Source organism: Ranitomeya variabilis, chromosome 8 (assembly GCF_051348905.1).
Source record: "Ranitomeya variabilis isolate aRanVar5 chromosome 8, aRanVar5.hap1, whole genome shotgun sequence".
Classification (NCBI taxonomy): Eukaryota; Metazoa; Chordata; class Amphibia; order Anura; family Dendrobatidae; genus Ranitomeya; species Ranitomeya variabilis.
Window position 1 is genome coordinate 177,413,340 of NC_135239.1, and position 23,348 is coordinate 177,436,687.

At 42.0% G+C, this 23,348-nt stretch overlaps 2 protein-coding genes across 2 annotated transcripts in view; one reads left to right on the forward strand and one right to left on the reverse strand.

Moving 5' to 3' along the window:
• SYN2 (synapsin II) overlaps positions 1–23,348 on the reverse strand; it is a 386,089-nt gene that overhangs the window by 166,003 nt on the left and 196,738 nt on the right. Inside the window, exons 6-7 of the mRNA XM_077276522.1 lie at positions 4,031–4,093; positions 674–816 (exon numbers count right to left, since the gene is read on the reverse strand). Of these exons, the coding sequence (XP_077132637.1) occupies positions 674–816; positions 4,031–4,093 (206 nt within the window). The remainder of the gene's footprint in view (positions 1–673; positions 817–4,030; positions 4,094–23,348) is intronic.
• The window catches only part of TIMP4 (TIMP metallopeptidase inhibitor 4), a 36,630-nt gene continuing 27,313 nt past the window's right edge, over positions 14,032–23,348 (forward strand). Inside the window, exons 1-2 of the mRNA XM_077276419.1 lie at positions 14,032–14,080; positions 17,136–17,441. Coding sequence (XP_077132534.1) covers positions 17,183–17,441 — 259 coding nt within the window. The 5' untranslated portion in view covers positions 14,032–14,080; positions 17,136–17,182. The remainder of the gene's footprint in view (positions 14,081–17,135; positions 17,442–23,348) is intronic.

The following is a 23,348-nucleotide window of genomic DNA, read 5'->3' on the forward strand; positions in this document are numbered from 1 at the left end:
CGTATCCAGTTCAAATTACTAATACTGACCTACAAAGCCATCCATAACCTGTCTCCTCCATATATCTCTGAACTAATCTCCCGATATCTTCCCTCACGTAATCTCCGGTCCTCCCAAGACCTCCTTCTCTCCTCCACACTTATTCGCTTCTCATCCAATCACCTCCAAGACTTCTCCCGAATATCCACCATCCTCTGGAACTCTCTGCCCCAACACGTCCGACTATCAACCACATTCGGATCCTTCAGACGGAACCTGAAAACTCATCTCTTCAGGAAAGCCTACAGCCTGCACTGACCCTGCTGCCTCCTCATCACTACCGAAGCTACCGCCTCACCAACACTGGAGCTCCTGCAACCCCCAACCTACTGTCTCCTTCCCCATAATCCTGTAAAATGAAAGCCTGCAAGGGCAGGGTCCTCGCCCCTCTGTATCAGTCCGTCATTGTTAGTTTGTTTACTGTAAGTGATATCTGTAACTTGTATGTAACCCCTTCTCATGTACAGAACCATGGAATCAATGGTGCTATATAAATAAATAATAATAATAATAATAATAAAAATGATGGCTAGGACACGATCACTCGAATGCTGTGTACTTATCCTACTTCTACAATGATACATAGGACAAAGAATCCATATATCCAGCATCATGTATGACATGGGGGGCTTACATGTATGCTTTGTAGTTATTTCCTATCTTCTGAATCCTGATGTCATACTTAGAATCTACGAAGGGCTCGGTGGTGGCATAGGTCTGCGTTAAGGCCACAACGCTGGCGATATCCTGGAAATCATAGTGGTTCTCTATCTTCACCTGTAGAAGAAAACACGGGTCACAACCTTTATACACAAGGAACAGCAGTAAAAATGCTTTAGAGAAATGAACAAAAACACCAGAAACATTATATGAGATCAAAATGTCCATCAATATTTCCCACCAAAGATTGCCATTACAGGTCAATCTGGACCATTGCACACTTGCCCACTGTGTATCTCCGCTTCATTTATTGTCTATGGGATGGGCCGCCTGGAGCGGAGGTGCACATGCTCAATCTCTTCTCTAGTGATAGGGTTGTCTCGCAATTACTGTTCAGGAGCGCACCGCTCCCCAGCCTCCAGGCTTCCTGTTTGCTGCGGGGTGGTGCTTCCATGAATGATTGACAGTTCGGACCAGTGACTGGTTGTTATCACTAGCCCTCCAATGCTGAAAGCAGAGACAGCTTTGACTCTGCAACAGCTTGTAACTGCTAAGATCCTTGTCTGGGAGATCAGCCACAACTGATAAACTACAGTGGTGGCCAGTAACCTAGGCTACGAGCGGTAAACTACAACATTAAAAGTCCCTCTGTTCTGAAGAATGGAGAGGATACTTAACAAGAGATAAATTTTACAATCACATAGCAATTTTACCAATTTCTGAAGATGAGATAAACCCTTTAAAAGGGTTCTTTGAAGAGCCCTACTATTCGGATCAGTACATCCCAGCAGTCAAACTATCAGCAAATAGCAAGATATCATATATTCTATGAATAGGGGATAACTGGTAAAACCCGAATAATGAAACAGAAAGCAGTAAACTCCTTGGCTCTCTGGAGAGGTGCATTTAGACAGATCAGTCACAGGCAGCAATAAAACTAGCTGCCTCATGCTGTGTAAGTTGCATTGTGCCTCCAAAATAGATCTGATTCTTCATGGTATGGACTCCGCAAGACTTCTGAAGATGTCCTCTGGTATCCTGCTTCAAGCCATTGCGACCAGATCCTGTAAGTTGTGATGTCATGTTCCTAAAAGTATTCTTGAACAATTTTTGCAGTGTGGCAACTGCTGAGTTGTTGGTAAGCCGAACCACTGATTCATATTCTGACTCTAACTCCTCAATTTCCCTGACTTTGACTGCAATTCTGACTCCACAGCACTGACCACTTCTGAGCATGTAGATAAAGTGCAGCACAGATTCATCTCCACTACAACTCCACAGAACTGGTCACTACTGAGCATGTACACAAAGTGCAGCACAGAATCATCTCCACTTAGACCCCACAGCACTGGTCACTACTAAGCATGTACATGAAGTGCAGCACAGATTCATCTCCACTTAGACCCCACAGCACTGGTCACTACTGAACATGTACATAAAGTGCAGCACAGATTCTTCTCCACTATGACTCCACAGCACTGCTCACTACTGAACATGTAGATAAAGTGCAGAACAGATTCATCTCAACTCCGACTCCACAGCATTGGTCACTACTGAGCATGTACATAAAGTGCAGCACAGAATCATCTCCACTTAGACCCCACAGCACTGTTCACTACTGAACATGTACATAAAGTGCAGCACAGATTCTTCTCCAATACGACTCCACAGCACTGCTCACTACTGAACATGTAGATAAAGTGCAGCACAGATTCATCTCAACTCCGACTCCACAGCACTGGACACTACTGAGCATGTACATAAAGTGCAGCACAGATTCTTCTCCACTACAACTCCACAGCACTTCTCACTACTGAACATGTACAGTAGATAAAGTGCAGCACAGATTCATCTCAACTCCGACTCCACAGCACTGGTCACTACTGAGCATGTACATAAAGTGCAGCACATATTCATCTCCACTACGACCCCACAGCACTGGTCACTACTGAGCATGTACATAAAGTGCAGCAAAGATTCATCTCCACTCCGACTCCATAGCACTGGTCACTACTGAGCATGTACATAAAGTGCAGCACATATTCATCTCCACTACGACTCCACAGCACTGGTCACTACTGAGCATGTGCATAAAGTGCAGCATAGATTCATCTCAACTAAAAGCATAGATCCTTAGATCAGGAACAAAACAGACATTTATAGGACATTTCATAACTTTACCAAATTATTATGAAAACATTTACACCACATCCTGCATTGTACTACTGTACCCAATTTATTATATATTTTAGGAGCTGGAGTAGATCCATTTTATACCGATTCCAACTCCAACTCTGCCTTCACCAAAATGGACACCGACTCCGACTCCACAGCCTGGTGGCAAGGCTGCATTTTCTTGCTGAATAAGCCACTATTATAAGAGAGCAACACTGCCATGAAGGGGTTTACCTGATCTGTACAAAGTTTAGGTAGGTGATGTCTGTCCAAGTAACATTCACATGAATTCCAGGAGCCATAGTTTTCCAGCAGAACATTGCCTGAGCACCAAACAATACATTGGCTTGCCTTATTCTCAGACAGCATCCTATTGCCATTACTTTCTAATACATACTCCTTTTTGACAGGTGTAAAGCCCCCGTCACACTAAGCGAGGTCGCTAGCGAGATCGCTGCTGAGTCACAAGTTTTGTGACGCAACAGCGACCTCAGTAGCGATCTCGCCATGTTTGACACGTAGCAGCGACCAGGCCCCTGCTGTGAGATCGCTGGTCGTGTCGGAATGGCCTGGACCTTTTTTTGATCGTTGAGGTCCCGCTGGGTAGCACACATCGCTGTGTTTGACACCTTACCTCGTTGACTACAACGTCACACAGGACGTCCCTCATCGAGGTCTGAATCGTCATAATAGCTGCCATGTGACAGGGTCACAACGACCAACGACATCATTGTACAGGTCGCTACAGGTCGCCACATCGCTGCTGCGTCATTGGGAAGATCTCACTGTTTGACATCTCACCAGCGACCACATAGCGACGCAGCAACGATCCCTGACAGGTCGTATCGTTGTCGGGATCGCTTTAGCGTCGCTAAGTGTGACGGGGCCTTAAGATTGTGCACTATTACCACTCTGCGGCTATACAACCCCAAACATTACAAGCTTTGATGCACTGTGGTGTCCGACACCTTTCATATCTATTATACCGCGGATTGTCTTGTTCAGAAATTTGTGCCAAAACATCTTCTGTGTTGGACTGGACCGGGCGGACAAGCCTTAGCTCTCCACGTGCATCAACGAGCCCTAGGCCTGAACCGTGGCTCTGTCGCTGGTTCAATTTTTGACCTTGACTTAAAAAAATTAAATTTATAGTTACCTTTCCCATTCCAGAATGTGCATGTCCAATCTTCACTACAACTGGAAATGATGGCATTGCAAGCTGAAATACAAGCCAAAAATTACCGTAAATGAAAGTTCTTAAAATAATACGAATGCATATAATTAGAGATGCATATGATGAACATTATAAACACTTATAATTTCCATCATTCAATTACAGGGCTCACATTATCCACTAGTATCATATGCAATCGCTCCAAAAAAAAAGCGAAAATCTCCAATAATAATCTATTACTTGTAAATGTATCGCCATCTTAATTTTTATGATGGCATAAAAACAGTGATTTTTTTTTTTTTACTAAAAAAATATTACCAAATTCATTATACACTATATATTGAAAAGGCGAATTTGAACCCTCCTAGGTGATCAGCACGTTAATGGAAGAGCCTGTAGTGTCCTCCTGGCACTTCTGATTGAATCCAAGAGGATCAGCCCTGGATTTAAAAGTCATGAACTACTGTTAAAACCATTTATTAAAAAAAAAAATTAAAAATCTAGAAAAAAAGTGTAATTGGTCAGCATGGTGGAACACATGAGCAAATGAGCTGTGAGACATGGAAGCCAGGCGGCTGGGAATAAAGAGAGTGGGAGATCTGCAAGTGCAATGTCCCTCCCTGTAGCAAAACGGATTTCTACAATATAGGTATGGATTTAATCAGAACGAAAGCCCCTGTACATAAATGCCATTAGTAGGTAGATTCCTCTTATGGACAAAGGAACAAAATATTAAAGAAATTAAGTACGGCGGATTAGCTATTGTTATGTTTTGAAATAAAGACAATCCTTGCATGAGACATAAGGCAGATAGATCGAAAATAGAGACATTAAACCAAACATTTTCCAAATGACTACAAAATAGTAAGTTGAGTTTTATTGGCCGATTTTCTCCATAAAATTGCATTTAATGAGGAAAATCCACAGGTAAAAAACACATATGCATTTTTAGTGTGGAAATTCACTAAAAACCGCATGTACCGTAATTCGCACCTGACTGTATCAATAAAGTTTTGTCAACTTCAAACACCAGGAAGTATCAAAAAACAAAGCAGCTTTATTTAAAACATGATGGACCAACAAGAGACAAAAATGTAATAAAAAAAAAGTACTGAAATATGCAATGAAAAAAAGCAATTAACCTAATTTAGCTAATAGGTGCAGAAATGCTACAGAAAATCTGCAACAAAAAACTCACCAATTACTCATCTTAAAGGGTATGCGCACACGTAGGTGGGATGTCTGCGGATTTTTCCGCACTTGTTTTTGTAAATCCGCAGGTAAACCGCACTGCGGATTACCTGCGGATTCGCTGCGGAATTACCACGGATTTACCACGCTTTTTGTGCGGGTTCCACCTGCGGTTTTACGCCTGTGGACTCCTATTGAGGAGCAGGTGTAAACCGCTGCAGAATCCGCACAAAGAATGTGCACTGCGGTTTTTGTTTTCCGTAAGCTTACATGGTACTATAAACTCATGGAAAACAGCTGCATATCCGCAGCGTCAAAACCGCTGCGGATCCGCAGCAAAATCCGGACTTTGTGCACATACCCTTAGGGTAAGTGCACACTGGGCGTTTTTGCTGCGTTTTTTTTAATGCTCATTTTCAGCTGCTTTTTACAGTACCAGCAAAGCCTATGAGATTTCAGAAATCTCATGCACACAAATTGCTTTATTTGTCATCAGTATTTTGTGCTTTGCTGCTTTTTTTGGACATAGAGCATGCCACTTCTTTCAGCGTTTTTGCAGCGTTTTTTCTGAAGAAAAATTATGAACATTAGCATGGACAAAGAGACAAAAACTGCACCAAAAAAACACACCAAAACAGCACCAAAAAACCTGCATTTTTGCCGCAGCTTCTTTCCTGCCAAGAAATCAGGTTTTGCTGCAGAAAAAAAGCAGCAAAAACTCCCAGTGTGAACATACCCTTACATAGTTAAATTGGTATTCCCATCTTTAAGATCCTATCCTAATATGTAGTAGGTGTAATAATAATACTAGCAAATACCTCCAATTAGAAATGTAGCATAGGTCTCCTGATTATCTATATCACTTACCCCATGTGCAGGGCGTTGCAGTAGCTTAGGTATCCATAGTTACAACCCTCATAGGGCTCTTTTCCATTTGCGAGAAACACGTCCGTGTCTCGCATGTGAAAACCCAGCTCTGGCGTCGGCACTTTGGAGCGGAGCGTGCAGCTCCATGTGTTGCTATGCGGCCGCACGCTCCGCTCTGGAGTGCTGGCGCCAGAGCTTGGTTTTCACATGCGAGACACGGACGTGTTTCTCGCAAATGGAAAAGAGCCCTTATAGTGACAGTTAGTTGTTAATGGTTGTAATCATGAATACCTAAGCTACTGCAATGCCTGCACATGGGGTAAGCGACATTGCAACTCCAAAGAACTACACTACATTTCTAATTGAAGGTATTTGCTGATATTTTTATTATTACACCTACTACATATTGGGATATGATCTTGGAGATGGGAATACCAATTTAAGCCCTTCCCGCAAACAGCAGTACAAGTACGGCACACCGATCGCGCGGCCTCCGCTGAGCGCCACGGGTGAGGGTGTTAGCTCTGTGAGAGAGCTGACACCACGCAGCAACGCCCACAATCAGTGCTAGCACCGGTCACGGGCATTTAACCCATCTGATGCCAATGTCAGTTGTGACAGTGGCATAGATGAGCATCGCGCAGGGAGTTCCCTGCACACTTCCATCAGGACAACGCGATGCGATCGCGTTGTCCTGATGGTTTCCATGGAGACCCTCGGCTGCAAGATGGCCACAGGGTCCATCAGGGTCCTGAAGGGAAGGTGGCTTGTGATCAACTGCTGAGTGCAGACGCTGACATGCCTCCTTCTCTACCTGTCAGATGCTGATGTGATACTCTGCAGTGCTGACAGGATGGGTCAATGTAAAAAAGGATGGGTCAATGTAAAAATGGGTCAATGTAAAAAAGTTGGGTCAATGTAAAAAAGGATGGGTCAATGTAAAAAAGTTTAAAAAAATATTAAAAAGCTTAAAAATATTTTTTTTTTAAATCCTCCCAAAAAGAAAAAAAAGAAACAAATATTTTTTCCAATAAATACACTTATTTCTGTATATAAAAAAAAAAATGAAAGTACAAACATTTGGTATCGCCATGTCTGTAACGACCGGCTCTATAAAAATGTCCCACCAGTTAACCCCTTCAGTGAACACCGTAAAAACTAAAAAACGAGGCAAGAAAAACAATGCCTTATCATCATACTGCCGAATTAAAAGTGCAATAAAATGCGATAAAAAGATGAATGTAAGTAAAAATGGTACCGCTGAAAACGTCATCTTGTCCCGCAAAAAAATAAGCTGCTATACAGCTCCATCATCAGAAAAATAAGAAAGTTATAGCTCTCAGAATAAAGCGATGCAAAAATTATAATTTTTTGTCATAAAATAGTTTTTATTGTGTAAAAGCGCCAAAACATAAAAAAACATATAAATTGGGTATCGCTGTAATTGTACTAACCCAAAGAATAAAGCAGTCTTACCAATTTTACTCCACACAGAACGGTATAAAGAACAAACAAAAGAAAAGCAATTCCTTAATTGCAAATAGCGCTATGTCCTTCCCGAGTCTCTCCGTATGACTAAGCACTACTGTACAGCCACATATGGGGTATTTCTACCTTCAGCAGAAATTGTGGGACAAATTTTGGAGTCATTTTTACCTTTTTCCCATTACAAAAATGTAAAATTTGGGGCTAACACAATTTTGGTGGTAAAAATGTAAATTATTCTTTCCTCACTGCCCAATAGTATAAAATTCTGTGACACACATGCGGTGACAATATAATCACTGCACCCCTAGATGAATTCATTGAGAGGTTTAGCTTGTAAAATGGGGTCACTTATTGGGGATTCTGCTGTTCTGGCACCTCAGGGGCTCTGCCAATGTGACATGGCACCCTCATCCACTGCAGCAATACCTGCACTGTAAGGCCGGCGTCACACTCAGCGTATGAAAATACGGTCCGTTTTTTACGGCCGTAATACGCAGAAATGTTCCCAAAATAGTGATCCGTATGTCATCCGTAGGCAGGGTGTGGCAGCGTATTTTGCGCATGGCATCCTCCGTATGTAATCCGCATGGCATCCGTACTGCGATATTTTCTCGCAGGCTTGCAAAACCGACATCTAATGGATTTATGTGCTCAAATGTTCGTTAAAACATATATACAGTATATATATATATATATATATATATATATATATATATATATATATATATATATATATCATTGAGACACATATATATATTCTGTATTTATATTTAATTCAGCGCGATATCTGTGATAAGCCGGTAATTCAATTGCCAGCTTTTCATTTCTCCTTCCCAAAGCCGACAGGATATGAGACATGGTTTACATACAGTAAACCATCTCATATCCCCTTTTTTTTGCATATTCCACACTACTAATGTTAGTAGTGTGTATGTGCAAAATTTGGGCGCTGTAGCTGCTAAAATAAAGGGTTAAATCGCGGAAAAAATTGGCGTGGGCTCCCGCGCAATTTTCTCCGCCAGAGTGGTAAAGCCAGTGACTGAGGGCAGATATTAATAGCCTAGAGAGGATCCAGGCCCCCCCCCTGGCTAAAAACATCTGCCCCCAGCCACCCCAGAAAAGGCACATCTGGAAGATGCGCCTATTCTGGCACTTGGCCACTCTCTTCCCACTCCCGTGTAGCGGTGGGATATGGGCTAATGAAGGGTTAATGTCACCTTGCTATTGTAAGGTGACATTAAGCCAGATTAATAATGGAGAGGCGTCAATTATGACACCTATCCATTATTAATCCAATCTTACGAAATGGTTAATAAAACACACACACATTATTTAAAAGTATTTTAATGAAATAAAGACACAGACACAGATAGCAAAAGCCGGCAATTGAATTACCGGCTTTTATGATATCTAGCGCTGTATGAAATATAAATATATATATATATATATATATATATATATATATATATATATATATATGTGTCTCACTGACATATATATATATATATATATATATACATATATATATATACCTATTCTATGTGTAGACATTTATTCTACCTATTCTATTCTGTCAGTGTGATTTTACTGTACACCGCACTGAATTACCGGCTTTTCTCTATAACACCGGTGCGTATTTCTCGCAAGTCACACGCATGGTCCGTGTGTAATCCGTATTTTTCTCGCCCCCATAGACTTTCATTGGCAATTTTTTTGCGCAATACGGTGACAAACGCAGCATGCTGCGATTTTCTACGGCCGTACAAGACCGTATAATACGGATCAGTAAAATACAGCAGATAGGAGCTGGGCCATAGAGAATCATTGTACCGTATGCAATCCGTATTTTCTGCACCTCTCATACGTCCGTAAAACTCGCTAGTGTGACGCCGGCCTAATAAGGCACCTCTTCCCTTGTGAGCTTTGTACTGTGGCTCAAAAGTAGTTTTCGACCACATATGGGGTATCGGTGAACTCAGGAGAGGTTGGAAGTTGGGGTCCATTTTCTCCTGTTACCCTTGTGAAAATAAACAATTTTGAGCTTAAAAAAGATTTTTGGGGAAAAAAATTGATTTTTTTAATTTTCATGGCTTAACGTTATAAACTTCTGTGAAGCACCTGTGGGTTCAAAGTGCTCAATACACATCTAGATGCGTTCCCTAAGGCCGCCGTCACACTAGCGAGTTTTACGGACGTAAGAGCGCATAAAATACGTCCGTAAAATTCGCATTACACACGGCCCAATGAATCTCTATGGCCCAGCTCATATCTGCCGTATATTACGCATCCGTAATATACGGTCTTCTACGGCCATACAAAATCGCAGCATGCTGCGTTTGTCACCGTATTGCGCAAAAAAATCGCAAATGAAAGTCTATGGGGGTGAGAAAAATACGGATTCCACACGGACCAGCAGTATGACTTGCGAGAAATACGCAGCGGTGTTAGTGAAAAGCCGGTAATTCAATTGCCGGCTTTTCATTTCTCCTTCCCAAACCCGACAGGATATGAGACATGGTTTACATACAGTAAACCATCTCATATCCCCTTTTTTTTGCATATTCCACACTACTAATGTTAGTAGTGTGTATGTGCAAAATTTGGGTGCTGTAGCTGCTAAAATAAAGGGTTAAATGGCGGAAAAAAATGGCGTGGGCTCCCGCGCAATTTTCTCCGCCAGAGTGGTAAAGCCAGTGACTGAGGGCAGATATTAATAGCCAGGAGAGGGTCCATGGTTATTGCCCCCCCCCCCCCCCCCCTGGCTACAAACATCTGCCCCCAGCCACCCCAGAAAAGGCACATCTGTAAGATGCGCCTAATCTGGCACTTGGCCACTCTCTTCCCACTCCTGTGTAGCGGTGGGATATAGGGTAATGAAGGGTTAATGCCACCTTGCTATTGTAAGGTGACATTAAGCCAGATTAATAATGGAGAGGCGTCAATTCTGACACCTATCCATTATTAATCCAATTAGCAGAGCTCCTGCCTGTAAAATATTTTAACCCCTTCAGATGGATTTACCTCGTGGGACGTGACAGATCATCTGAGGGTATGTATATTGTTGGTTTATTATTTTTCCAAGCGAGGGTCTTCATGTGGATTGAGAGAGCTATAAAATATTAAAACAACCTGTGTGTTTATTTCATTAAAATACTTTTTAATAATGTGTGTGTTTTTTAACCCTTTCATATAATTGGATTAAGAATGGATAGGTGTCAGAATTGACGCCTCTCCATTATTAATCTGGCTTAATGTCACCTTACAATAGCAAGGTGGCATTAACCCTTCATTACCCCATATCCCACCACTACACGGGAGTGGGAAGAGAGTGGCCAAGTGCCAGAATAGGCGCATCTTACAGATGTGCCTTTTCTGGGGTGGTATGTTTGTAGCCAGGGGGGTGGGGGCATTAACCATGGACCCTCTCCTGGCTATTAATATCTGCCCTCAGTCACTGGCTTTACCACTCTGGCGGAGAAAATTGCGCGGGAGCCCACGCCAATTCTTTCCGCCATTTAACCCTTTATTTTAGCAGCTACAGCGCCGAAATTTTGCACATACACACTACTAACATTAGTAGTGTGGAATATGCAAAAAAAAGGGGATATGAGATGGTTTACTGTATGTAAACCATGTCTCATATCCTGTCGGCTTTGGGAAGGAGAAATGAAAAGCTGGCAATTGAATTACCGGCTTTTCACATATATCGCGCTGAATTAAATATAAATACAGAATATATATATGTGTCTCAATGATATATATATATATATATATATATATATATATATATATATATATACTGTATATATGTTTTAACGAACATTTGAGCACATAAATCCATTAGATGTCGGTTTTGCAAGCCTGCGAGAAAATATCGCAGTACGGATGCCATACGGATTACATACGGAGGATGCCATGCGCAAAATACGCTGACACACCCTGCCTACGGATGACATACGGATCACTATTTTGGGAACATTTCTCCGTATTACGGCCGTAAAAAACGGACCGTATTGTCTTACGCCTAGTGTGACGGCGGCCTAAGGGGTCTAGTTTCCAAAATGGTGTCATTTGTTGGGGGTTTCCACTGTTATACACATCAGGGGCTCTCCAAACACGACATGGCATCTGCTAATTATTCCAGCATATTTTACATTTGAAAAGTCAAATGGCGTTCCTTCCCTTTCTGAGCCCTGCCATGTGCCCAAACAGTATATTTCCCCAACATATGGGGTATCGACTTGCTCAAGATAAATTGCTCAACAAATTGTATGGTCCATTTTCTCCCGTTAACCTTGCGAAAGTAAAAAAAAATTAGGTCTAAAGGAAGATTTTTGTGAAAGAAAAGTAAATGTTTATTTTTTCCATCCACATTCCAAACATTCATGTAAAGCACCTGAAGGGTTAATAAACTTCTTGAGTGTGGTTTTGCGCACCTTGAGGGGTGCAGTTTTTAGATTGGTGTCACTTTTGGGTAATGTCTGTCATATAGTCACTCAAAGTCACTTCAAATGTAAGGTGATCCCTAAAAAAAATGGTTTTGCAAATTTTGTGGTAAAACTGAGAAATTGCTGGTCAATTTTTAACCCTTATAACATCCTAACAAAAAAAAACTATGTTTAAAAAATTGTGCTGATGTAAAGTAGACATGTGGGAAATGTTTTTTATTAACTATTTTGTGTGACATTATTCTCTGATTTAAGGGCATAAAAAATGAAAGTTTGAAAATTGCGAAATTTTCAAAATTTTCGCCAAGTTTCCGTTTTTTTCACAAAGAAACGCAAGTCATATCGATGAAATTTTACCACTAACATGAAGTACAATGTGTCACAAGAAAACAATGTCAGAATCAGTGGGATGCATTGAAGCGTTCTAAAATTATTACCTCATAAAGTGACACTGGTCAGAATTGTAAAAATGTGCCTGGTCAGGAAGTTGAAAACAGGCTTCTGGGCTAAGGGGTTAATTAGGTAAAAAAAAAAAAAAAAAGTCCATAAAGTCTGGCCTTGTTTAAAGTCCCTAAGGTCTTTGGTCTGACCCAGAGTAATACCACGGATTATGGTGGTTGCATGACTGTGTGTTTGATTTGTGCTCCCACAATACATGCTCATAAGCACAAGCGTATCTGTCCCACAGAGTAATAACGTAATGTCCATAGATTTCTATGGATCCCTACTGTCCTTCTGCAGGACCATATCATGGTCTACAGGATACCGGATTTAGGCCGTGATCAGACACAGCGAGATACGGCCGAGTCTCGCAGGTTAAAACCAAGCTCTGGCACCGGCACTCCAGAGCGGAGCGTGCGGCCGCATAGCAATACATGGAGCCGCACGCTCCGCTCCGGAGTGCCAGCGCCAGAGCTTGGTTTTAACCTGCGAGACTTGGCCGCATCTCGCTGTAGTGTGACTCCGGCCTAAGGAGTTCTTCCACCCAACATCAGCAGGGACTCTGTCTACCTCCATACAGGACTACTACTATTGACCAATTATCCCGAAACCCCAGCCATCAAGGAAAAATAAACCACATAGGAAACAAGAAACTGAAGAGACCGCTCCAAACTAAACAGTCGCCCAAGTCTTTCCCTGCAACCTTAATTATAGCCCAGGGGCTAAATTTGTCATCGGGAGTAAAAAGTTTCATTATATCACCTAGGAGTAATAATTTACATCACCCGGCTCTCTACACAACCTTATAGTAATTCTACTGCCAGAAACGCATGTACAGATTATTTCTAAGAAAATACACATAAATTATTGTAAGATGGCACTTAGTTTTGACGTTCATTGTTAATCAGGAGGTGAAGAAAGTGATGAGCTTGGGTAAAAAAAAAAACAGAACTAACAATGTCCATCAGAAGTGAAGTGTGTGCGAATGTGAGGAAAGCACGATGTGTGATGTATCCTGTAAAACCGGTTGGATTATTTCTGTACAGTGTCCTCTGCCAGTCTGTGTCTATTAACATATCATTATTCTCTCTGTTTCTTAAAGGAAATATGTGATCAGAAAATAACCTACTTTAACTAAAATGTTAATGTTAAATGCATTTTATTAAATTTTTAGCAATGCTTTGTTTTGTTCTTTACACATTACAATCTGGATAAAAAAAAAAATTAGAAATCTTGCAATTTTCACTTCGATCCTATCTCTTGAATTGAAGAGTTATATGAGTGTGTGCAAAGGTAATTGGGAAGAGGTAAGATGTGACATCGCCTATAGTGAACAGTGGATCTGTCATGATTCCTCTGCTCAGAGTGTCTTGGACTCTGATGGACAGCTCTGTCATCCTATCCTGTGCTGGGGCATGCTGAGCTGTCGGTGCTTTGATTGACAGCTCGGTTTACCTATCTGACTGGAAGTTGCAGAGATTTCCACAGGTGCTCCATGTTCTTGGTAATTGCACTGCTATTTAGGTGAGCTGTCTGGCCTAGATCACTGCCAGTCAAAAGCGTGTGCTTTCTGGTGTGTTTGGCTGTTCCCTGTGCTGTAAGTGCTGATATTCTGCTGCTGATCTTTAAACTGTGTTCACACTACCTGTTTGCCATTGCCCCTTTGCATCTGATATTCTGCTGCTGACCTTTGAACTGTGTTCACACTACCTGTTTGTCATTGCCCCTTTGCATCTGATGTTCTGCTGCTGACCCGTAGACCATGTTCAGACTACCGGTTTGTTATTGCCGATTTGCTTATCTGCTATTTCAGGTATTCTGACCCTGGCATGTGACCTGACTTACAACTTCATAATTTCACTTGGTTTACTACGTGATCTTTTGGTATTGACCCTGGATTGTCTGACTGCATGGATTCATGGCCTGGCTGTGGGTTGTGACTAGCATCACATTTTGACTGGCCAAAAAACTGTGCTTTTTTTGTTTTGTTTTGTTTTGTTTTTTCCCCCCACCAATGGATCCTATTCATGCACTCTGATCAGGTGGCGAATCTGACCCAGATCGTTCAGAATCTTGCAAGTAAGCACCAAAATCTAGAATCTTCACAGTCCCAGCTGCAAGGTCAGTTTTCTAGGACTATGGATACTTCCCAAAGCTCTTCACCATTGACGGTAGTAATGACTCCTTTACCTTCTGACGTGCAGTTGGTCTCTTCTGAACCTGTAGTTGCACCGCAGAGGACTATAGCTCTGAGTTCCGGCAATGGTGCTCTGAGGTTTTGTGGAATGATGCAGCACTCGTGTCAGTTTCACCGTTGCCTTTCTTTTTTACTTTAGGATCATTTATCTAACACCATATTTTCAGAACTGTTTTCTCATGGTATAACTCAAATTTAGGTCAAAATTATAGATTTTACTTGTTGGACATTCTTGGTCAATTAAAGGGAATGTCCTTAAAGGGATGTATATGACCTATTAATATGGGCATACAGGTATTAGAAACTTTACACTAGTCCTACCTGTATGCCTCATAATAATGGTCTTGTTGCTGAGAAGTGTTATATTCTGTCTCTATGATGATTTCTTCCAGCAATGCCTATGCAGGGAGGAAGTATGCCCATATTAATAGGTCGTATGTCCCGGGGGTGACATATTCCCTTTAACACAATCATTGTGGTTATGGTGTTTTTGTAATATGCCCTATTACTATATACTATATCAGTTGTGGGAACCAATCTTCAGATAAATGAATTGTCAACAGAAGTCATCTTCATCTACAGAAACTGTTAGCAATCCAGGTAAAGTTGCAATCAAAATGAATGCAAATTGGGTTCATTAGAAGTTTACAAACCTTTAGCTGTTTGCAACAAACCAAACAAGAACAAATATAAATAGCTCAACACAGCTAATGGAACAAGTAGTTTCTCGAAATCCAGCACAAGATGCCACTTTTGCTGACAACTGCAAAATCATAATTATTCAACCCCTTGAATAGAATCTCTCATTAGCCAATTGGATGTTGTCTCAAGCACCCGATGAAACTAATCAATGACTTCATTAGTTGCATTAGGCATGCTTGTAATGTATAGCTACATCAAAAGTGTGGTCCAAAAAGATTAGACACTTGCACAAATAAGGAAAAGTATCTAAAAATAGAGCAAAGGCATTGAATGATCCTACAAATATAGCTGGAAGCATAGATTGCAAGTTCGGACTTTATTGAAGCAGTGATTGCACTCACTGGAGGTGGCAGAAAGAGGGAGATGCCACCAGATAACTGGTCAAAAACCTTCAAGTGACTGCAAGACCTACAGCAGCACCTGGTGGTAGCAAACACTAAGGTTTTAGATTGCATCGCAAGGCACATACTAAATGCTGAAGGTCTCCATGACTGAACATCAAGATGGACACCTCTAATGACCCAAAAGAGCAAGAAGGTTAGAACCAAGATTCTTCAGGAACATTGCCAGGTCTTGCTATGCATCATGTGTGCAACAGGTCATAACAGCCAAAAGCGCTCTAGTACTAAGATGCCTGCCATCAAGATGTTGAAAAATTCTGAGACTGCAGAAGTCAGTAAAAAATGAAGAAACCTCTTGCTAAGAGTTGGTGCTAACTGAACTGGATGACCCAGTCCAAGAGCCAAGGTCAGTAATCTCTAAGACTTAAGATCCTTCAACTGAAAGGGGTTGTCTGGTCTAAAATGAAGTCTGCAGTCGTTCTGACTGTAGACTTTTGAATCCCCCCCCCCCTCCCTCCCAGCACATGCACTGTGCACTGCAAGGATTCACCGCTGTCTGTGCCGTGAACGACTGATGTTAGCAATATGCATACTCCTGGGCAGAAGCCGTCTAGTGGGCATGGCCTCGATCCATACAAGTGTAATAGACAGTTGTGACCACTACATGGCCTCATCCCATCTAGACAGACGCACCCACTGGAAGCCGCGCACTTGCTTTATACACGTGTATGGAGAGAGGCCATGCCCACTTGACGGTTTCTGCCCTGGAGTATACATATTGCACACATCACCACCATTCCAGCCTCAGAAACCGGCTAATCCTTGCAGCACACAGTGCAGTAGTCACATGGAGGATTGGAAAGTCTGCAGTCAGAGTGACTGCAGACTTTTCATTTTGGACCCCTTTAACGGCATCCGCGGCTCTTCTTTTGGTTACCTAGCTTGGTGCAAAGTCATCATTGAAGTGTAACGCACATTGGATGTCACACCAAGCCGGCTAATCGAAAGAGCCGGTGATGCCAGAAGTTAGGAGCTGCTTCTCAGGGCTCCCATCCTGTGGCCTCATATTACCATCCTGACCACTGGATCAGGTCCTGAGAATCAATTTCCTCCAACTCCACCTGATATATAAATTGTGATGAACATTTTACACTTTCCTCTTATTGCAAACATCAGAAAGTTTGTAAAGTATTGCTGATAAACCTCCTTTGCAAAGGGGTAGAATAATTTGGGTTGACTGTCCACATGCAAGGGTGCTAGGTGCACGGACAGACGAAGGGTCATGTTCACCTCGGTGTAGGACGTTGTGCAGGTTGTCAGACTGACAGCATTGAGGCAATGGCAACTTGTCAGTACCAGCAGACAGCCACGCTTGATTTTTGCTCCTGTGATTGGTGTTTTCTTGTGTTTAGAAGGAGGGGCCAGTGTTCTTCATCCATAAATAAGAAGCTTTCATGCCATGGTAATAGGACATCAGATTTGCAAGAGCCTGAAGAAATTTCCACGCTTGTCAGAAGGAAGACATATATACGGCTCCTTGAAGCTTCTGAAAAGAATCCCTTTCTTGGCTGGAGGTGCACGTTGTAGACTCAGCATGAATCCTTTCATACACGCGTTGCTCTGTTGCGCCCTGTTCTTCTTAACCCTTAAGGAACTGACAGAGGCATGCTCCTGCGCCACCTCTCACCCCCAGCAGCAATTCTGTAGTTCCAAGTTTGGTGAGTCACTTTATGTTTACTTCTCTTGTACATGGTGTAGAAGACCTTTTTTGGATTCTTTTCTATTTTAAACTTGATCTAAACTTTTCGGGGCTGCATCAGTTGTGATAAATTATGCAAAAATCAATCTGTGGGTTAAATTGTATTAAAATGAGTCTGCATATCCCAGGTCGGAAAGCAATTTTTAGCAGAAGGCAACGTTTAATGAAATGTTAATGCATCCAACTGCAATGCCACCACTTGCATTTCGAGATATCGGTGCTAAACGTAGGGCACAAATTGCTAAGCTCAGCATTTATCATTTACACTCCGGTGATCACATTTTGGGCATCTGTATTCCTGTGAATATCCATTGTCCATATGTCTTACATAACGTCCCATTGCGTCTTGTGACACAGATCAGGTGAAATAAGATTGGTCTTCACTTTTATACCCCTGGGGTCGGACACAGGAGAAAATGTAAAGTCCATTTAATTCATGGAGTCATACTCTGGCTGCTTAGCTCTCATCCCATGCGCGCAGTAGATGTACAACATGCCTCTCCGAAGAACCTCACAATTAGCATCTCTATAGTGCAGACGGCACTTGGTGCATACAGATTAACGGCTCGAAAAGACGCCATGAGAATATCTTTGTGGGCCAGACTCCTTGCACGAAAGATCATTACTTACGCTGATTTTTGGGGGGTTTGTTTTCTGGATCTGTCCTTGATACAATGGCTGCCTGGATATAAGTAAGTGGAAACGCATGATGTGCTTTGTATACTAATACGGATATCTGTAAAATGTTAGTACGTATGTGAGAGAGTCTTAATTTCTGGGTTAAATCTCAGATTAAGGGCTTCCCAAGAGCATATATATCAGACAAGTGATATGATTTTTGGCGGACAGCGCTTGGATCAATGTTACTCAATGGTGTAGTGCCGATGTTGTGTGTGGTTTTTTTTTTTTTTTTTGGTTTTTTTTAAGCATGCTTTTCCATAAGGACTATATGGAGAATGGGATGGGGATGCCTCCACATTACACCTACAGGATATAATATAGTATTCCATTCTAAATCTATAGGCTTTAAAATGGAGTTTGCAGCTAAAACATCTCCCATTCGTCTGGTAAAATTGGAATGTGGAGATCTGTGGGAATATTTTCCGATTTGTGAGGATGGATACTGATGGTGGATGAAAGGTCCTGGCATGTAATCTCTATTCTAGTTCATCCCAAAGGTGATGGATGGGGTTAAGGTTTGTGTTCTGCAAGGCCAGTCATATTCTTCCACCCCAAACAACCCCAACCATGTCTTTATGGATCTTACTTTGTGCACTGGGCACAGTCATGGGAAACGGAGGAGGACCTCTTCCAAACTGTTCCAACAAAGTTGGGAGCTACAGTTGTCCAAAATGTCTTGCATGCTGAAGCGTTAGGATTTCTCTTCACTGGAGCTTAGGTGTAGTGATGAGCGAATATACTCGTTACTCAAGATTTCCCGAGCATGCTCGGGTGTTCGAGTATTTTTTAGTGCTCGGAGATTTAGTTTTTCACCGCAGCTGAATGATTTACATCTGTTAGCCAGCTTGATTACATGTGGGGGTTCCCTAGCAACCAGGCAACCCCCACATGTACTTGTGCTGGCTAAAAGCTGTAAATCATTCAGCTGAGGTGATAAACTAAATCTCTGAGCACTAAAAAATACCCGGAGGACACCGTGCTCGGGAAATCTCAAGTATCGAGTATATTCGCTCATCACTACTTACTGGCCTAGACTAGCCTCTAAAAAAAAGCAAAACAAAAAAACAACCCAACTTTACAGTTGCACAATGTAAAGTTTTTCTGGCAGTTGCCAAGCCCAGATTTATCCATTAGATGCCTGATAGAGAAGAGTGATACGTCAATGCACAGAACACTGCTTTACACCACACTATATACTGTAAAACTTTGAATTGTGCTTGGTGATGTACGGCTGCATGCATCTGCTCATCCATAGAAACCCATGCCATGACTATCCTAGTGCAGTTTGTCTTGATGTTAATTCCAGAGGTTTCGATTTTTGCAGTATTGGAGAAAGCAGAGCGTTGGTGACTTCTATGCATCTAGATTTCCACTAAAATGTTCACATACCATTGTAGATAAAAATTTAAATTTGCCACATTTAGACCAGTGTTTGTGTTCAGTAGAAATATGTATGTCATGCTGTGACAGTCTTTGGTAAAGGAGTGCCCCTAACTATTACTGTCCCAGTCGTAATATTTGAAGTTTGAGAGGCCTGAGTCTCTGACCTTACTATGCTCCTGTTAAACCCTGATCTGTCCCCTCCCCCCCCCCCCACCCATGAGGTGTTGGACATAAATATAAGCTAAACAAGAAACAAAGACAAAAACAGGGATAACAGAAAACCTCTATCATACAGAAGCAATAACCAACAATAGTGAGGAGGGTAGGGACAGGGAGGAATAAACTAAATGGGAACAGGGACCAGGAGATAGACACGTACTACAGCAAACCACAGAACACTACAACAGTCCAGTTGACCAGTTTGTATAGGAAGAGGTAATGACCAGATCAGAAGCAGCTGAAATGGAGCTGCAGGTTTCTGACCTGCATAGAAAGGGTTGTTAACCTCTCCAGTATCAGATTAACCTAAATCCATTTAATATGGAACTCAAATTATATCATCTCTAAAGTCCTGCAATTAATTACCCAACATGACTGTCTAACTCCAGGTCTTCCAGGGGGATATGACACCCTTGTGACAGTGACTGTGGGCTTAATTTATTAAATCTGTCTAACCAAAAATGTGACCTGGTTACCCAAAGCAGTCAATCTCAGTACAGGATTATTATAGAGAATATCAATTTGTATGAAAATAAGGTGTTAAGTGCTCTGGGAGTGACAGAGCACTTCCCGAGCCTCTGCCTCCCCAGTTTGTTTTCCCAGTCAGCACCACTTGATAGCTCACTGTCTGTGACATCAGGCGTGAGGTAAGGAAATCAGACAATGAGCTATCAATCAAGCTAAAGAGGCTGTTGCTGGGTGGGGAAACAAACTGGGGAGGCAGAGGTTTGGAAAGTGCTCAGTCACACCCAGAGCACTTAATGCCTAATTTGTATATTAAGTAAAGTTCAGATTTTACAGAAATGCCACAACAGATAGATATAAAGATGTCTTTGGATTTAGCTTTCCAAGACTTGCATGTCCGTATATTTGGCTTTGAGAGTTTGATCTTACGAACAGATTCCCTTTAAAGGACAATGGTCCATAGAAAATCTGCAGTTCACAAAGTGGTTTACACTGGGTGGGACTTCAAGCAATCAACTTATCCATGGGGAAACCTGGCAAAGTCCTCACTTTCCTTGCAGCACCATCATAAGGGAAATTAAGCATGACAAAGTGCCTATTCACACTATTGGGTTATCTGCATGAAGGACAAATCCTTTGTAGCCGCTTTTCAGACTACCCAAGAGATGAGAATCCTGGAGACCCCTTTTTTACTTGTGCAGATGTTTTGCCCTTATGTCTAGAAAGGTGTTCAAGCTGGGGGGGGGGGGGAAAGAAAGACCAAAGTGTTCAAAAATAAAAAGTTAAGGAGTAATGCTTGATAAATACCAATTTTTACAAAATGACCAGAAAGTCCTAATTCTTTTTGGCTATTTTACTAGGGGAAACGGGGTAAGACATCACCCAGCAATGTCAAAGACTGGATGCAAAACCTGGCCATATTGGCAAGCACATCTATTGTTAAAGGGGTTCTCCATTTTCAGAAAAAAAAAATGGGCACAGGTGGATATATGCTTCAAAATAACAAAATAGGTGTCATTACCTGTTGAAGCCACTATAGCACCCCCTCTCAATTCCACAGCAATTTGACTGAAAGCCTGCTCTGCAGCACATCTTTTCAGACAAGCTGTCAAACTGCCAGTGAGCGATTAGAGCCACTGCTCAGTATAGTGCTGTCTGGACCGCCACTGAGTGACTGGCACCCGCAAGATATCAGTTAATTTCCTTCCAGTAGCTTTCAGTAACTACACTATAACCCCTTTCTCAAGCCAGGGCTTGAGAGGCTCATTTGGAGCCGAAACGTTGCCCAGACATGTGGGTTCAAAAAATCCTGCACAGATTTTTCAGATATGGAGTGCTGCCTGCGTTTTTGAATTCTATATACTCTGGACAATCCATGGACAGGTTGCCTGGGGTCCTTGCACCCGAAGATAAGTAATAAGAATTGTGTGCCATGCTCTACTGCTTGATGGCCTCCACCAAAACTCCTAACAAAACACTTTGCAACAAGAAAAAATATATACGTAAATCAACTCGTTTCCTTGGCTCCTGCTGAACAAAGCATGTTTGTTCTACTGTACTTTCTCTCAGGGGTCGTCTTGCTACAATATTGCGGAGCCCCAGTCACCAACGAGCTGTGTAAGTCCTGTGAAAAGGCTGGGATTTCATCTTACATCTCCTACAAGGAGTAAGCAGAGAAATTAAGTCTGGGCCAAGCACTTTCCTCGCCACTCTTGTGTGGGTGATTAGTGGTGTGACATTTTGTCTTCTCCTTGTCAGCGCTCTTTTGTCTTGTCAGGATGATTCCTTTACAACACGCAGAGCTACAAAACAGATCCAGCTACCCAGCAAAAAGCCTTAAGAATCTTTTCAGGACAGGAGAAGGGAAGCCGGGTGAGATGAGCGATGTTGGCGCGGTCACTAAGTGGCAGCAGAAGAATTAAAAAGTGTTCAGTAACTGATCGTAAATCACAGATCTAATATGATTTGCCGGACCACCAATTTCTGAGGAGTCAAAAGGACATGGGTACTGATAAAGGGGCTGCCCAGGCACCAAAAGGACATGGGTACTGATAAAGGGGCTGCCCAGGCACCAAAAGGACATGTGCACACTTCTATTTTAGGTTGATTCAAAGTTCAATCCACCTGAGAAAATGCCTAAGAAGTATGCAAAAAAAAAAATGAGCATAATGCACAGCAACGTCAAGACAACATTGCTCTAAACATGTTCTGTCTTATGAAAGTGGTTAAAAGTAGTAATGTGTTCATTCTTCGGGTGGCTTAATTTGCCTGAAAATCCATGGCAAAGATGCAGGTGGTGGAAAAACTAAAAAAAAGCCAAAGTAGATACTTCTAGAAGACAACTGCCAGCATGTTCCTGAAGCATCGTCCCCTTGGAAAACTCAGTGTTCTGCCGCAGTCTTAAAGACACCTTGCACAGATACCCAAAAAGTGTTTTCAATTTTGTTGACATGGACATTACTAAAGTCCCCATTCATATTACACTGAAATCATCGAAACCCCATAATATCGGGTCTTGAGTAGAGATGAGTGAACCTGAACTGTAAAGTTTGGGGTTTGTACGGCACACCTAGTGAGAGAGACCATTTTCCAGCTCCAAAGTTCAGGTCCCCATTGATGTGTATGGGGTTGAGATTAAAGTTCACTTTGAGTTCTGGTACCAGAACCGAACTTTGGACTAATTTCGGTCAAATCCGACAACCCCGAATGTCCACAGATCCGCTTATCCCTAGTCTTGAGTTCTTAAATGGGTAAAATTGCAAAATACTTGAAAAAACAATTTCCTTCCTAATAAAATTTTTCTCCATTCCAAACTGAGGAATTTTTTAATTTTGTGTACAGCTACATGCTTAAGATTTCCTAGGTATGAAACTTGCTCCGATTGTAGGCTCTAAGCTTCAGAGCCTCCTCTCACCGTTGTGAAGTTGGCCGGATCGCCAAATCCTTTTCTGCAGAGACAAAGCTGATTTTGAGCAGCTTTAGAGAGCGCACAGCTCGAATCAGTGGCACCACAAAGCCGCTGGCCGAAACTGTCAATCTTCCAAGCAATTGGGAAGCCAAGGATCCTTTAAGAGGATTAAGATACCATTGTACAAGTTGTTGACTGATGTCAAGTTAG